Source organism: Marmota monax, unplaced genomic scaffold (assembly GCF_021218885.2).
Source record: "Marmota monax isolate L192 unplaced genomic scaffold, Marmota_monax_Labrador192_F-V1.1 WCK01_AAM20220418_F8-fsc00076, whole genome shotgun sequence".
NCBI lineage: Eukaryota > Metazoa > Chordata > Mammalia > Rodentia > Sciuridae > Marmota > Marmota monax.
In genome coordinates, this window is record NW_026692843.1 from 4,149,063 (window position 1) to 4,165,174 (window position 16,112).

Consider the following 16,112-nt stretch of genomic DNA (forward strand, 5'->3'; position numbering starts at 1 on the left):
TGTTTCACCTTCTCTTTTGCTATCTTCCCATTTCCCATAATTTCGTCTTTCTCTTTTCTTTGTTGTAAAGTACACTAATTGCAGCATCCCGATGTTCTGTTAGCTGACTGCAGGGCTCCCATTACCTGCGGGTCTTTCTTTTCTTGATGTGGCCATGTGGTCTGGTCTTTTGCTGAGTTGACTGACTTCATTGGACACCAGGTGAATCTGCTGTGATCTTCCAGAGGCGAGTCATCCCCCCTCTTCTGGATTGGATATGGGCCGAGTCCCCAACTCTCAGACACTGTCCTGGGCAAGGCTGTAGGGTCCTTGGTGAGCCTCCGTCTGCATTTCATTTGCCCAGGTTCTATTGTGTTTTGATCCCAGAGTCTGCTGTTATATTGGGCTTCTCATCTTGGCATTTTCCAAGCTCAAGTCATTTTCTTTGAGGACATTAAAAAAATTCTGCTCTTCTGGTAGAAGTGTCACTGTGGTTTTTAGTCTCAGACCCCATGCTGCTCCTGAAGTGGCAAATGTCCTGGGGGGGGGAAGGATTGCAGGCTTGAAGCCTCACCCTGAGTTCTTGCCATTCTGCCAAACGCTTCCCAGCCACCTGCAAACCCAAGTTCATGACTGCATAATTCTAGTTGTTTGGTACAACATTTAAGCAAACATCTATTTGGAAACTTTATTTACAAAACAGATACACAACATTGCAATTTCCCATTTCACACAGAATTCTTTACAATGGAACTCATTTAAATGTAAGATTACCTCTAGGGTAATTAATTATCACTTAGTTTACAGAATTTTCCATTGTACACAAGTTTTCAGGTAGAGTATACTTTTAATTAGGCAGAAAACTAGTCTGTATTAATAAAACATCAGAGTTGCAACATTTTAAAATGCTAATGCATTGCTTTTTAGTAACATAGCAACTCTGAGTAACTTCTAATAAATAATTTATAGACAAAGCTTATTCACAATTAGCAACATATATCAGCATCCACGTTACCAGGGTACAACTTCTTTATCAATTTATTGAATATGCTGCAGCTCTTGAAAATTTTCCAGTAAACATTGACTCTTAAGATGAATGAAGTAATCTTGAATGAATTGTTATGTCATTTCCAAATGGTTGTGCGATCATGTTAGATTTAGCCTATTAAGTGTCTCTTGATTGTGAATTATATAGCATTTGGGTTTAAAGGTAACCAGCAGAAAACACCACATTCACAGGGCAGTCTCTGGGGTGGGAGTAAAGCTGATCCCCATGGCCCTTCCCTCCTCCTGTCCACCTTCTGCCCCTCCTCCTTCCGTCCCTCCCTTCCTGTGTTGGTGGGTTTGGGGGTTTGTCAAAGGTTCCACACGTGATGGAGACAGCAGCAGGTGGTGTCCCTGCACAGATTCCTGACCTGACCAACCTGACTCCCGCGCTGGCCGCTCCCCCCGGCAGCCCTCCGTTGCCTGGCGGTCGGCCCAGGTGGCCTTCCCGCAGGCCCCGCAGCGTCCTGTGCTTCCTTGCAGACTCTATGAAGACAAGGGCGAGGCCGACTTCGTGGAGTCCCTGCTGCAGCTCTTCCGCTCCATCAACGATATGATGAGCAGCACGGCTGACCAGACGGTCAGGGTGAAGGTAGGCACCACACCGGGAGGACGCGGAGGAAGGGGTCCCACGTGGGCTGAGAGGGGCGGTGCACCCTGCAACCCCGCACTTGAGCGGACTGGGGGATCTCCTGGGTGTGAGCATGATCCTCCTCGCCTGCCGCGGCTGTACCCCTTGGCCCTGGAGTGCTTCACTCTTTCCTTGGCCAGGCTTCTTGCTCCTGGGCAGGAGGAGGTTCTGAATGAACTCTGTGGCAGTGGGGCGTTGATGAGGATGGCTGGACAGCTCAGTGGTCAGGGCGGCTGGGTCTGGGGAGCCTGCGAGGCGGGCAGATGTGCGTGACATTATTCAGACCTCAGGCTCTGCCTTGCCGGTGGCGTTTCAGCTGGGCTTCCCAGGTCCTCGTGTGCACAGTGAGGGATGCAGCATGCCCACCATCGTCTTCCTCCCACTTAGTCTTTGCTTGCCCTGTTGTCCCGTGGAACAGCCTCGCTGTGCAAGGCCACCGTCCTCCAGGACGCTGTGGCGTGGGGTGCAGGGAGAGCAGGTGGAGCAGCCCAGCACCCTGCACTCTAGGGCCTCCAGTGAGGCAACTTTCCTGGCGATTTATTACACAAAGGCTGTGCCATTTGCAGTTTGCTGCCTGCAGTAATTTTCTCAATGAGCGAGTCTTCCGAGTGATTAACTGGTGGCTGTCCCTCCACTGTGCTTTGTAACTGCCCCTTTTCTTCCTTTTTCTTGTCATCTTCTTTTAATGTATGATTTCAAAAATGTCCCCAGGCCTGTTCTCTTAAAAATACTTTGGGCAAGTCCTTTTCCAGCTCAGGTTTTGCCATGCTCTGGGGAACAAGCACCGTGTGTTCAGTCGTCTCCTGGCTGCTGCCACCAGGAGAAACCGCTGGGCCAAACAGGAACACAGTCGAGCTTCCCTCTTCCTCCCAGGGGGTGCCGCGGCCAGGGAGGGCCACCGGGTGTTCTGCGTTAGTCATTCACCATTACAAGAGTTAGTTCTAAAAATTGGTGACCTAGGGAAAAGCCACAGGGTGTGAATCTTGAAGTTATAGGTTGGTGATTTTGGCAACTCAGTATTGTTTAAAGCTTCCTTATTGTTCCAGGGTTAAAATTAGCAATGTGCTGGGTATATTTACTACCGAGTCTAGTGCCATTTTAGAAAAACAGACGCATACCGGGTAAGAATAGATAAAAATTACAGGAAGTTTCGTGCCCAGAAGTAATTTTAGATTGCTAAATATATTCTTACATTATTAAATTTGATTGGGCTTGACTTGTGTCTTCCTGCCTGCCTTGAAGTCACATCATTTAGTGAGTGGAAACCAGGAAGAATTTCCTTCGCAGGGTGTTTTTTTGTAAGATGCGAGCGGATCTGATGACGTTTGTGCGTTGGTGCTGATCCCCCGTCTGCAAGCCGGATGCACGGGTTTTGTTTGGCAGGCTGCCCCCACCCCTGCCACCTTGCTGCTAATTTGTTATTCTATTGTTTTACTATAGTTCTGTCACCGTTGGAGATTTAACGGCTCCTGCTGTGGAACTCTGGTGTTTTGTGGCATTCTGACTTTTGGTTTTGCCGTGTTGACGTGTGAATACTGCTGTGAATTGCTTTGCCTACGGAAGGCGTTCTCCAGACTGTGCCGTTTCCTGGGTTTAAATGTTGTTTCCCAAAGGGTGGCCCCTGTTTGCTGCTTTGAATTGGGGGATGTGCTACATCCTTTGTCTGTGACCTCGAGGCCAGCGTGCCTCTTGTCTTCATGGCCTGGTCTGGGTGACCCGACTGGGGTTTCTGACTGTCAGCACCCTGGAGTCACCTTCGTGGAACAGAACCCACTACTCACAGCCCAGTCATGGGTGAGGGGCAGCTCCAGGGCTCAGGCCCCGGGATGACAGGGCAGAGGAGTTTCCCACACTCACTTGCTGAGGGACAAACTTGGCCTCCAGTGTGAGTATGCATCATGGCCATTTTCCTTTTGACTTAGCGAAGGTCTTTACTAGAATGGTTTACTTTAGGTGGGAGACTCACACCGTGGCTGATGGAGGGGGCTGCAGGGCGTGTGGACCCCGTTGCCCTCACTCCCTCTACCTGGCAACCACCCCAGCTCACCTCTGCTTCCCAGGTTCTGGGGTATCCGGTGTTTCTGGAGACAGGGTCAGCCAAGTGCCCCTTCACTGCCCCTCATTTAAAGCCCCCAACCTCAGGGCTACAGCCAAACCCTTTTGGAGACACATTTTTTGTTGTGATACAATGATGTGAATTTCCCATTCTAAGGGCACACGTCAGTAGTGTTGGCGTGTCCACTGTTTTGTGACCACTGCCCTCTGCTTCAGAGCTGTTTCTTTTTTCTTTTAAATATTTATTTTTTAGTTGTAGTTGGACACAATACCTTTTTTTATTTACTTATTTTTATGTGGTGCTGAGGATGGAACCAGGGCCTCGAATGTGCTAGGTGAGCGCTCTACTGCTGAGCCACAACCCCAGCCCCTTCAGAGCGGTTTCACCTCCCCACTTGAAACCCCACACCCATTAAAGATCAGAGCCCATCACCCCTCCTACACCCCTGGAAGGTGCCCTCCTGTCTCCATCTCTGCACCTGACTGCCCTTGCAAGCCCGTGGAGGTGGGGTTGGGGGCGTTTGCCCCACGACCAGCACAAGGCCTTCAGCGTCCCTCTGTGTTGTAGCTTGTGCCACTCTCCTGCTTTTTGAAGGCCAGATGGTGTTTATTTGTATGGATTGACCGTATTTTGCTCAGACCATGACCATTGCGAGTAAAGCTGCTGTGATGTGGGTGTGCAAACCCCTCGCGCCCCTAGCTTCCATTCTCTTGAACACATACCCAGCAGGAGAACGGCTAGGTCATATGGTGATCTTGAGCTTAGGTTTTGGAAGAGTCACCACAGTGTTTTCCAGTGTCCTACAATTGTACCCCACTCCTTCTTTGAGGTCTTCTTATTGCATTTGCTTCAGCAGTGGTTTTCAGAAGCTCCTCGGGCTTGATTTCTGCCACACTGCATGGTCACCCGGCTTTCACCAGTGCCACCTGGCCTTCTTACTTCCCTCTGCAGAAGACAAGTCCATGCCTGTACCCAGAGCCACCCCGCCTGTGCTGAGGTCTTCCCGGGATGGCTCCTGGGGGACAGTGAAGCTCTGCCCCAGCTCCTTCCTGACATGGGGAACCAGGCCCGTTCCTTTTGTCCACCTTCATGGTCTAGGGCTGCAGAGTCCATGTCCCGGCTGGAAGGGCATAGGGCCTGCTTATTCCCAGTAGAGCTTCCTACCTACACGCACTCTGCGTGTGCATAAAGCCATGAAGAAACTCTGATGACACACCACGAAGGTCATGTGAGTCTGAAGGGGAGGGAGGAAGCTGATGGACTGGGCTTGGAGGCCTCTTGGAGGAGGAGACATGGGGTCGTGGCCCTGCTGTGTGACAACAGTGGATTGCAATGCCAGATCAAGGTGTTTGGAGCATTGCAGTCAGGGTGACTCAGTACCTCAAGTATTTCCACCTTCTTTCTGGGATGATTCTGGAGACACTTCACACACCACACCCAACCATTCCTGTTGCTGTGTCTGGGGCCAAGAATTTCAGGATCTTTGGTAAAAGGAAAGTTTGAACATGAGCCATGACAAGAGATGGATTCTTCTTGCATGTGTGTGTGTTATATATGTGTGTGCATGTGTATGTGCCACAGGCATACATGTAGCGTGTTAGTGTGAGAATGTTGTATCTATGTGTGAAGATGTATGAGTGCAAGCGTGGCTATGTTCTCTGTGCACAGATGTGTGTGTCGTGTGTGTGCACGGGCATGTTATGTGTGCACATGTTTGTGTGTGCTCATGCCTATGTGATGTGAGCGTGAGTGCTGGATATGTGCCTGTTGAGCATGTGCATGCATGTGGGTGTGCTGTATGTGTTGCTGAAAACTGTTCCTGAGAAGTGCCTGCCCTCCCACATTCTGGCCTTTTCTATTGTCGTCTCCTTTAGTCTATGCTACACTAATGGTTTGCACTAAGAATATTGCTGGTTAACAGCGTATTTTATGAACAGCTTAATGGATTTCAGCCCACATTTGAGAACCGATGCCTGTTACTATTCTTTAGGGCTCTTCTCCTGCCTCTCCTGTGTAGTTTATTATGAAAATATTCTCATTAGTTTTTGACTTCTTCCATTGTCTTGTAGAGCCCCAGGCCCTTGGCGCTCAGGCATGTGGATTGGATTGGGGTGAAGATTAATTGAATTCGAGGCCCCCCAAGCTGAGGTTGGCATGCAGCTGGCGAGGGCAACTGTCCCTGGGGAGCAGCCCTCCCTGTCTCTTCCATTCTAACCACCTCATGGTGCTGTTTCCATCTGGCCTTCTAGGAAGGAGCTGTGTTGGAAATCAGCTATTTTGTAATCTCAGTAAATACAGTGGATGGGTGAGTTTGGCCCTCCAAGAGGTACAGTTTTAATTTCCTCTGACTTGAATTAGTGGTACTTGCTGGCCTTACATGTTACCCCAAATTCTTGATTAGGTGAAGTTTTTGCTGCTTTTTGCCTATTTCTAAACTAGCATTTGGGTTCATGTTGCTTCTCACACATTTGCAAGTTTGGAATTTTATTGTCTTCAGGAAAAATAGTCAGAAGGTACCAGGGTCGATGACAAATAAGGTGGAGATACAGCAGGATTTCCTTGTGGAGGAGATGAGGCTTCTCTCCGTGGCTTTGAGCGGCTGCAGGAGCAGCTCCCCCAGCCCCTCCTCCTAGGCCCACAGGCTCCCTCTTCACATGCAAGTTGATTAAAATGAGGAGAATCACGCGCCAGTTCACCTCTGGGAGATTCCACTCCAGTGTCTCACCCTTACAATTGCCTGCTGGTCTCCTCATTTTGGTGTCTTCCCACATATGTCCACATCTATGTGGACCGTATATTCACATGTATGTATACAGAACTGCCCCTTGGCATCCGCGGGGGTTGGTTCCAAGACCCTGCACCCAAACTTGAAGATGCTCCTGTCCCTCATAGAAAATGGCACAGTGGGGCTGGGATGTAGTTCAGTGATAAAGCACTTGCCCGGCCTGTGGGAGGCCCTGCCTTTGATTCCCAGCACTGCAAAATCAATCAATAAATCACTAAATAAGAGGGAGAATGACATAGTATTTACACATGACACACGTCCTCCCACATCATACTTTAATCTCTGGGTTACTTATAAAGTTTCAGACAATCTGAGTGCTGTGTAAATAGTTGTTATATTTATTTTTTAGGAAGTGATGAGCAAAAATTATGTATGTTTAATGTAAACATATTTAAAAAATTTTTTTTGATCGCAGTTGGTTATGTCTGCAGACGTAGGGCCCAAGGATTCGGGGCATGTCTTTATGTAAAATACACATAGTATATGTTCCTATGAATACACCACACACTTTTAGACATCATTTTTTTCTAGATATATTTTCCCTTTGCCTGTCTTTTTAAGGTCACCTTGTGGTGGAGTCCTGACTTACTCGCCATCTTCCTATTTCGGAGCTCTCGGATGGTTTCTCCTTCCCATTTCTGTGGGTGCTTGTGACCTCCTTGTCTGACCCCTCTGTGTGTGGCAAAGGTGTGTCCTGCCTGGTTTGCTGGGAGGCATCTCCACGTGCTCCTGGGTCCTGTGAAGGTCACGCCTAGGCTCTGGGACCCTGGCTGAGGTGGGGACTCCGTGTCTTTCTCAGGCTGGTGTTGAATGTGGGTCTGGGCCCTGCTTTCCGATGGCCCTCCGGTCTGCCCTGCTGTCCTTGGCTCTGCGCTTCCTGGGACTGAGCTGCCCTCTGCGTGTTGCGTGACGAGGCCCGTGTCATCGCTAAACACCGGCTTTTATGACCTTCATTTCTGTTGGCACAGGGTTGCTGGCCATGCCAGGGAAGCTCTGGTGACCCACTGCCCCAGCCCAGCTGATTCTGCGTGTGGTGGGAACTAGCCAGTGAGCTGCTGTCCCACTGCAGACCAGCGAGCAGCTGGAGGTGTCAGGGGGTCCTTTGTCCTGGAGGGCTTCCTCGGTGCAGGCAGCGGCCCTGGCCTCCGTCTTCTTGTGAGGTGGGGGAGGGTTGACCGTGTTTCAGAGAGTGGTTCTGGGTGTCATCCTTAGGCCTCTGCTCTTTCACCTTGGCAAGGATCTGATGGTTTGGATGGGGACTTTGTAGGTCACCTTACCCTGGCAGGAGATGGACTGTGGGACAGGATGATGGGGTGGACAAGGCTGACTGCTCAGGAGCACTGACAGTGCCAGGAACCGCTGCACCTAGTGGAGAACTGCCGCCTGGGGAGGGGTCCCGGAGTCCAGCATCTGAAGGGAGCAGCCAGCCTGCAAGTTGTGTCAGCCTCCCAGGACTGTGGAAGTGAAAGAGCTCCAAACAGCAGGGATTCGTGCCTCACAGTTCTGGGGATTAGAACTCCAGAGTCAGGGTGTCCGCTGGGTTGCTTCTGTCTGGGCCTCTGAGGGAGTGTCCTTGCGGGGCTCCTAGGTGTGTCATGCAGGCTCCGCTCCTAATTTTACCTGGCCTTCCTATTTTTCTGTGGCCTCCGTTGTTCTCCTTTTCTTGTAGGGACACCAGTGTGGGATTTAGGGCCCGGTCCACTCTAGTATGACCTCCTGCTGTCTTGATTATACTATAAAAAGACTGTTCCCAAATCAGGCCACATTCACTGGTTCCAGGGTGAGGACCTGAATGTATCTTGTTGGCGGACACAATTCCACACACAGGAGGAGTCAGCGTGGGTGTTAATGGCACCCAGGCTTGAGGAGGTGGTCCCTAAGCTGGGTGCCTATAGCCAGTTTGACATGGAGCTGTCAACCTGAGGCTTCCCAGGCCTCAGTGTGCACACCAACAACCCCACGTGTTGTAAAGATGCGAATTCCAACACTAACTCCAAGGAGTGCCTGGTCTCTAGCCAGCTTCAAGGGATGCTGCTGTGGCTGGTTTCTGGCCACTTAAAGTTACAAGTGTCCCGGCCTGTGCTGGTTTGGGGAGCATTCTGGCTGCTGTAAGCACCAGCAGGGGTCTGAGCTGGTGCGGCCTGCAAGGCCAGCTCCACCCGGGCCTCCTGCCCTCTGTTGCCCAGGTTCTGCACTATTTTGATTTGACAGGTTGCCTTTCCCCACTGGTGGTAAGACACTTGCATGTGGAGTTAGGGATCCTGTCAGAGGCGAGCAACAGCAGAAGGAAAGAAGGCGGAGGAAATACTTTACAGCTCACTGTTGGTGGAACTTTAGTTCCGATTGCTGACAGTTTTCATTCTGGGGTCACTGGTCTGTGGCTCTGCAGGGGGCCCCACTGTGTAGCTGAAAGTGGTCCCCTGACCAGTCCCTGCAGCCTCCTGCCCTCTTGCTGATTCCTCAGGGCTCCCCTCACCTGCCCTGGTGGGAGTGAGACCTCCTGCTTTGGGCAAGGCTGCTTCTGGAGCTGCCTGGGTTGATGCTGTGCTTGTCTCTTTGACCTCCTCTCAGCCCTGAGTGTGCTGCTCACAGCTCGCTGTAGCAGGTCCCAGCAGGCCCCAGCAGGCCCCAGCAGGCCCCAGGGATGTGGAAGGACATCGGTGGCTGCCAGGGAGGACCTTCCAGTCTCACCACTCTCCCTCAGCAAACCAGCCATTCACACTGGTCTTCTACCAGTGCTGGTCTGTGTGTCGGGGAATTTTCATAGTTAGGGCATCGATGATTTTTGGTTTACTGTTTTTTAATCATTCAGTCCCAAGCACCTTTCCATATGAATATGTAGTCGTAATTATAATCGTCACGGCTCTGTGCTGATTCAGGACGTCCGCCTGAACTGATGTGCATTCACTTGCTTAATGAAATGATTTTTTTATCGAATTAATTTTTCTATTGTCGAATACTTGAATTTTGCTTTCAGGATTCTATACCTGCAGTGAATGATTTCATTGATCTATAGCAGGTGGCATTTACCTGTTGCTTTAAATGTCATGGCTGGTGTTCTGTGTTGATTACCCCCTCGCGCCTACCTGTATTAGGGGCCAGGCCTTTAATTTGGGGTTGTAGAAGTCTGCCACTTCATCGCCTTCCCATCTCCCCTGCTGTAGAGCTCACTGGCAGTTAAACTCTCCTCTGAACCAGGACTTCTGCTTTTGAACCCAGGGTGACTTCTTCTCTTGCCCGAACCTTGGCCTTTAAAGCGCTCTCCCTGGTACCCCTCCTACTTCCGCGAGCTCCTCTCAGAGCCTGTCTCCTGCCGACATGCAAGGTGCGCTCCAGCCCTTTCTTCTCCCTGGTCTGGACTCACTAGTGTGCCTACAGGAGGCGGGAGGTCCATAGAGGCTTCCCCTGAGCAATCCGTCCGCTGTTCGTTTTCTCATTTATTTTGAAAATCATTTCCTGTGTTCACTGTACCGTGTGCCAGGCCCTGGGTGCCGCACAGATCATACAGTACGTTCTCTGTGTCAGTCGGCTTTTCGTTGCTATGAACAAAGGGTCTGATCTGAACAACCTGGAGGAGGAAGGATTTATTTTGGCTGAAGGTTTCAGAGGTTTTAGTCCGTGGTTGGCTGGCTCCATGGCTTCGGGCCCGAGCAAGGCAGACTGTCATGGTGGAAGGACATGGCAGAGAAAATTTCCCATTTCATGGTGCCTGGGAAGCAGGAAGAGATGTCCAGGGACAAAAATTACCCTTCCTCGGCCTGGCAGGAGTGACCCACTTCCTTCAAGTAGGTCCCGTGTCCCTCAACCTCCGCCACCTCCCAGTGGTCATTCAGCTTTCAGTGGACTCATCTGCTGATGAGATCGGAGTCCCTATGATCCAGACACTTCCTAGAGCCCTGCCTCTGAATTCTGCTGCTTTGGGGGCCCAGGCTTCAACACGGGAGCCTTTGGGGACTTTTCAGATCCAAGCCAGAGCAGTGTGTGTTCTCATGTTCATGTCTGAGTGGGCAGAGATGAGCCCAGTAACCCCTGCCATGAGCACCCAGTTAGACAATTGCAGGAAATGATTTCAAGCGAATTGTCCACATCACCTCTCTGTGGATTGTAGTAAGTCATTAACCAAAGTGAGGGTTGAGGTGAGGAGGTATTTTGAGGGGATAGAACCATTTGGGGGTTCTAGGAAGGTTTAAAGGAGGAACAAGACAAAGTACAGAGTGAGTCACCTTCAGATGGAGGCAGCAGGCAGGAGGTGCTTGCTGGTCAGAAATGAGAAGGTGTGTGGTCGTGGCTGGGGGTGAGCACCATGGACATCAGGGCTGGGGGTGGAGGCGAAGCTGTGTGCACATGGGCGCGTCCTGGACCTGTGGGAGCCACTGAGGGTGCTGGCTCAGGTCACCACTGGTTTATCTGAGAGACATTTGGCTTCTGCCTATGGAATGGATTTGAGAGGCTGAGAGAGGAAGCCAGGGATGAGATGCTGTCATGTATCCACCTTGTCCCTGCTGCCACTGGGGCTGGTGGCTCTTGTGCACTGTGGGATGTTTAGCAGCACTCCTGGCCCATGCCAGTCGCTCTCGCCAGTCATGGTAACCAGAAATGCCTCTAGCCATTGCTGCTGTCCCCTGGGTGGGGCCTGGGGGCGAATGGCTCCTGGTTGAGAACCATTGGGCTGCAGGATTTGGGAAGAGGGTGGAGACATTGGTCTAATCTCTAGGCTGAGGTGGTGGATCCTATGTGGAAGGAGAGGAAGTGGAAGGAAGGTGCCTTGGTCATCTCCCAAGCCTTGGCTGGACTCGTGCACCTGTTGGATATTGTGAGAGATGCACAGGTGTCGAGGGTACAGTGTTGCTGAGACTCTGCCTCCCTCTGGTATGGGAAGCTGTCCTGTGCAGTCACAGGGAGCTGACCTGTCCTCCCTCAGGTCTGCATTTGAACAGCCTCTTTGTGTGTATCCACCTGCCACTTCTAACTACATTATTTCTTTTAGGGCTGGGTTTCATTTTCTTTTACATCTCGTCTGATGTCTATTTAGTGGGTGCTGTTGGCTGACTGACTGTGGGGTGGTTCTGATGTCAAGTTAGTAGTTGTTGGATGTGTGGTTATATAATACAGCCAAGGAAGGTATGAAACCCAGACTCCCATGTGGTTTGGAGAGAATGTATCTGCTGCTTTTGTCCCGATGGATGGTGCATCCTGAAATAATCCTAATCCCTTTCTATTTGTGCAGCTTCTCAGTCACCAAAGCCTTTTGATGCATGTTATCTCTTAGGATCCTCCCAGTATCGCCATAGTGGCTGTTAAAAATAATAATGAAAAGCTTTCTCAAGCGCTGGGCAGAGGACATAATCATGTAGAGTTTGGGCATTTTAATAGCACTATTGTTGATGGAAACAGTGCTTTCCACATCCACTGGCCCTTGTCTGGGATCTTCAACTGCAGCTGTCCCTGGGAATCCTTCAGACAGATGCCAGGTCTATGAGACCAGGCTTGTAGAGTCAAAGGTGCCAGCTTCTGAAGGCTGGTGTGCACCTTACTTTTGGAATAACATTTACAAATGGAGTTACCATAGATGTTGGTCAATTCTGTGCATATTTTAAGTTTCTATGGCTTTGGGGCCTATTTTGATTGCAAATTGCATAAACCTCAAATGAGCTTAAAATAAGAAGAAATAGATTCCTTGTTTATAGATAAGTGACTCAGTATCACTAAGATGCCAATTCTTTCCAACATGATCTATAGATTCAATGCATTTACAACCAAAATCTCAGCTAGTAATTTTGTCACTATTGATAAAGTGATTCTGAAGTTCATGTGGAAAAGTTAAAGATCCAAATAACCATCACGATACTAAGGGAGAAGAACAACACAGGAGGGCGTCAGTACCCACCTTCAAGTCTTACTGTACTGCTCTAGTGGTCTAATTGCATAGAGTCAAACTCAGGTTGATTTCTGAAGGAAGGAAATCAGTTCATTCACACAGATGGGGAGTCCAAAGCATAGGGTGTGGTGGGTGCGTCTAGGGTGCACAGATATCGAGGAACAATGACTGCAGGGGGGAGGCTGAAGCTTGCCTTGTGCTCATTGTGCAGTAGTAACCTTGGACACAAAGAGAGTTTTCTGACAGCTGAAGGCCATGTCAGTCCTCAGAAGGAACCTCTTCCCTTAGGCAAGGGGCTCTTCCTGAGAAGGAAAAGACCTTCTGAAGTTGAAACAGAAGTGGAGGTGTCCCAGGGCAGCACGCAGAGAGAGGGTTGAAGCAGCCTTCAGCGGGGGCTGGGGAACTTTTCAAATGCAGCTGAAGCCAGTACAAATTTGTGACGCTGTGAAATGGGTTCTGCAGCCCTTCTTTGGGCCTGTCTGCAGGGCTGATGGAAAGGGTCGTTAAAGCCTTCATTTAGAGTCGGTGTTCAGATGGCATGACAAGTAGTCCAAGGAGACCCTGGAGGAGACTGGCCCTTCAGTATGCCCAGGAAGAATTTTATTGAGAAACCAGGTGGCGAGTTTCATTGCATTAGCATGCATGAAAAAGGACTATTTTATATGTGAACTTAAAAATCATCAGCTCTGTCACAGTTAGATTGGGTAGTTATAAAGTTTCATTAAAACTATTTTGCAGAATGTTAAGATGGCGTAAATTATTTTTTTGTGTGTGTAGATGAAACCGAGACTCTGGTAAGGTTGGATTCCAGAGCTCCTGAGTGTTTCCGTCTGGGCGTCGGGGAGCCGGAGTGGGAAGGCAGCCGGCTGCGTGTTTTCAGGGATGCGCTGAGGAGGCGGGGGGACAGACCCCGGCTTCCTGCTCTTCAGTCCATTCTTCTGTAAAGTTTCCCCAGTCACACTGTCAACATGTGCATGACAGCGGCTTTACTCAGTCCTGGGCCTGGCTGTACAGCTTCCAGGAGGAGCTGAGCAGTATTATTCTCTGTGAACTGTGGATGTGACACTTTTATAATTCAAGTAGAATCATTCCTCCTGTGGGGAATCCTGCACGTTCAGTGTGGTACACCGGAGCAGGGAAGAGGTGAAGGGACCGAAAAGGCTCTAAAGGCGTGTCTTATTAGAACAAAGCAGGCTTTCTTCCTGCCTGTGTGCCCTTCCCTTACATTTGGGGACTCATTGTCAGAGATGCTGTTTTTTAAACATAGCTGTGTGCTATCTAGATAAATGATGAAGGAGGGACTGCTGTCCCCTCCTCTGATCAGTAAAACTTACTTTTGAGGATGTTTTCATAGAAACACCTCCGACATTATGCAGTCCACCTGGTGTGGTCAGCTTTCTGTCAGAATTATGAATACCTGAGATGATCAGCTTATGAAGAGGACAGGCACCAGTTTCAGAGGCCCCTGTGCATGATGGGTAGACCGGGGCTTTGGGCCTTGGTGGAGCAGCCCATGAAGGCACGAGCGTGTGGGCAGTGGACCTCTCCCCTCAGACCTGGGAACTAGGGAGAGGAAGAAGGACTTGGTTCCACCTACACTCAAGGGCACACCCCCAGTGACCTGAAGACCTCCCACTAGGCCCTGCCTCTTAACGGAAAGGTCCACCACCTCCCAACAGAGCTGCACTGTAGATGGAGGTAGCTGGCGGTGTCTTGGGGGCAACGTGAGCTGTGGCTGAGCTGGGGCGTGGTCTGTGTGCTCTTTGTGCTTTGCTAATGGTAATTTGACCTGTCACAGAATCTGGATCCAAAATGTAGGAGGACTTTGTATAAATGGAATTTCCATCTCCTTCCTTTGATTACTTGTCAAAGGAGATGACTGACAAGGAGACATACAGTATCACTTGGGAATCTACACTCCAGGTTACTGTCGGCCCTTTGGATTATATGTGTGTCTTCAAGTGGGACCGTGGTAGACATGGCCAGCATCTGTTCTCTGCTCTTTCTGTACCACCCATGTCAATGGGCTACACCTTCTTGCCACAGAAAGACTCCAAGGTTGGGTTGAATCCGTGTGGAGTGAGAGCTGCCTGACAGCAGGTGACACTGAGCGCACAGCCACAATGACCAGCAAAGATGCACTAGAACACCAAGAACCAGAATGCGGGGGCCATGGTGTAGACCCCAGGGCGCCCCCAGACCTCAAAGTCTAAGGCCGAGGCTCTGCCGAGGGCACGGGGAGGGGTCCCTGCAGGGTGTCCTAGCTGCCTCTTTGGCCCCAGCTTGTCCCACTTCACTGAACCACTCCAGGTCCTTCCATCCCCCTCCCCTTTCCATTTTGGGTGAGCCTTCCCATTGGCCGTCTCCCCCTGCACCAGGGGCTCCTCTGTGGCCTGGCCTAGGCCTCATCTTTCCTTATGCTGGTGAGTGGGCTTCCTCACCCTATCCCAGGGTCTGCCCTTCTTTCTTCCTTCCTGGGGGTGTTTCCATACTCCATCTCCCCTGCTTGCTCCTCTTCGGACACAGGACTTGTGCAGTGCCTCCAGTACTTGCTTCCACACATTCCTGCCTGGAGTTCCGCTGCAGTCTGCAGCCTCCTCGGACAGAGGCAGGCAGTTGCCAGGAGCTCCTGTGTGCACGCCGAGCAGGCAGCTGATGTGCCCATGGGAAAGGCCATGGGATCGATTCTTGAAAGAAAAAGATGTGCTAACTTAAGGGTCCACACAGTCAGCTTACTTGATGTTTATCAAGTTCTTACTGAAAAGTTTCTGCACGTCTGCTTCATATGTGACCTCTTCCCAGACATGGTTGTAGGTATCAGCATTTGAAATATATATAAAGTATGCTGTCAAAGATAGTGTGCACTGGGTGATTTGACTTCAGAGAATGCTCCTTTGTGGCCAGCTATGGACTTGTACTGCCTAGAGGCCATGGATAATAATAGCTTTCTGTCTGCAGGAGAGGAAACCAGGTGTGGACCCCCAGGACAGGTAGCAGGTAAAGTGGTCCAGCGTTGAGTCATTGGATGTTGAGATGAGAGACTGCAGGCAAGGCAGGTATCCAAAGAAAGTAGCAAGTGGCCTGAAACGCCAGAGAGCTGATGGGACTGGCTCTGAGCTTTGAGGGTGCATGCAAATTGGGGGGCGGGAGGGACATTCCAGGGATGGGAGGGAGGAGAGAGCAAAGGGGTGGCAGGAATGGATTGGTGTTTGGGGAATATGGCAACCCAGGGGCTGGAGCCAAGAGCTGAGTTAAGAGTAAGGTCTGGGGTGGGGGCAGCCCAGTCTGGGAAGAGGAGTGTGGGGGTGCTCTGGTAGTCAGATGGCAGTGTGTGCGATTCCCAGCTGACATGCTGAGAATTGACATATAAGTTTATTTTTAATTACATTTTCAGAAAAGGTTAAGATCTCCCAGGGAAGACACAGGAGTAGAACTTGGGGGAGGGTGTCAGTATGAAAATTATATGAGTTCTTTAAATTTTTATCTGATGGAATTCTTTATTAGTTCTTTTTTTTGTCATGGTATAACTTTTTTTTTTCATTTATATTTTTAAATAAAATATGTTTTTAATTGAAAAAGACCTTTCCTAGAATCTTGCCCAACCCTTCTCAGAGTTTGGTGGCTTTTATTGGGAGCCCCTCCTTGGTGTGCATGGCCATCTCACGCCCCCAGGACTGGGAATGTTCCATCCCAGGATGCTGCTTAGAGGTTCCTGGGCTGGGGTTCCAGGGCCTCCACC

General features: G+C 50.2%; 1 protein-coding gene across 2 annotated transcripts in view; it reads left to right on the top strand.

Annotated features, from left to right (window-relative positions):
• Dock1 (dedicator of cytokinesis 1) overlaps positions 1–16,112 on the top strand; it is a 446,698-nt gene that overhangs the window by 112,330 nt on the left and 318,256 nt on the right. For both annotated transcript variants that reach the window (XM_046448858.2, XM_046448859.2), the window contains exon 23: positions 1,507–1,615. In XM_046448858.2, coding sequence (XP_046304814.1) covers positions 1,507–1,615 — 109 coding nt within the window. The remainder of the gene's footprint in view (positions 1–1,506; positions 1,616–16,112) is intronic.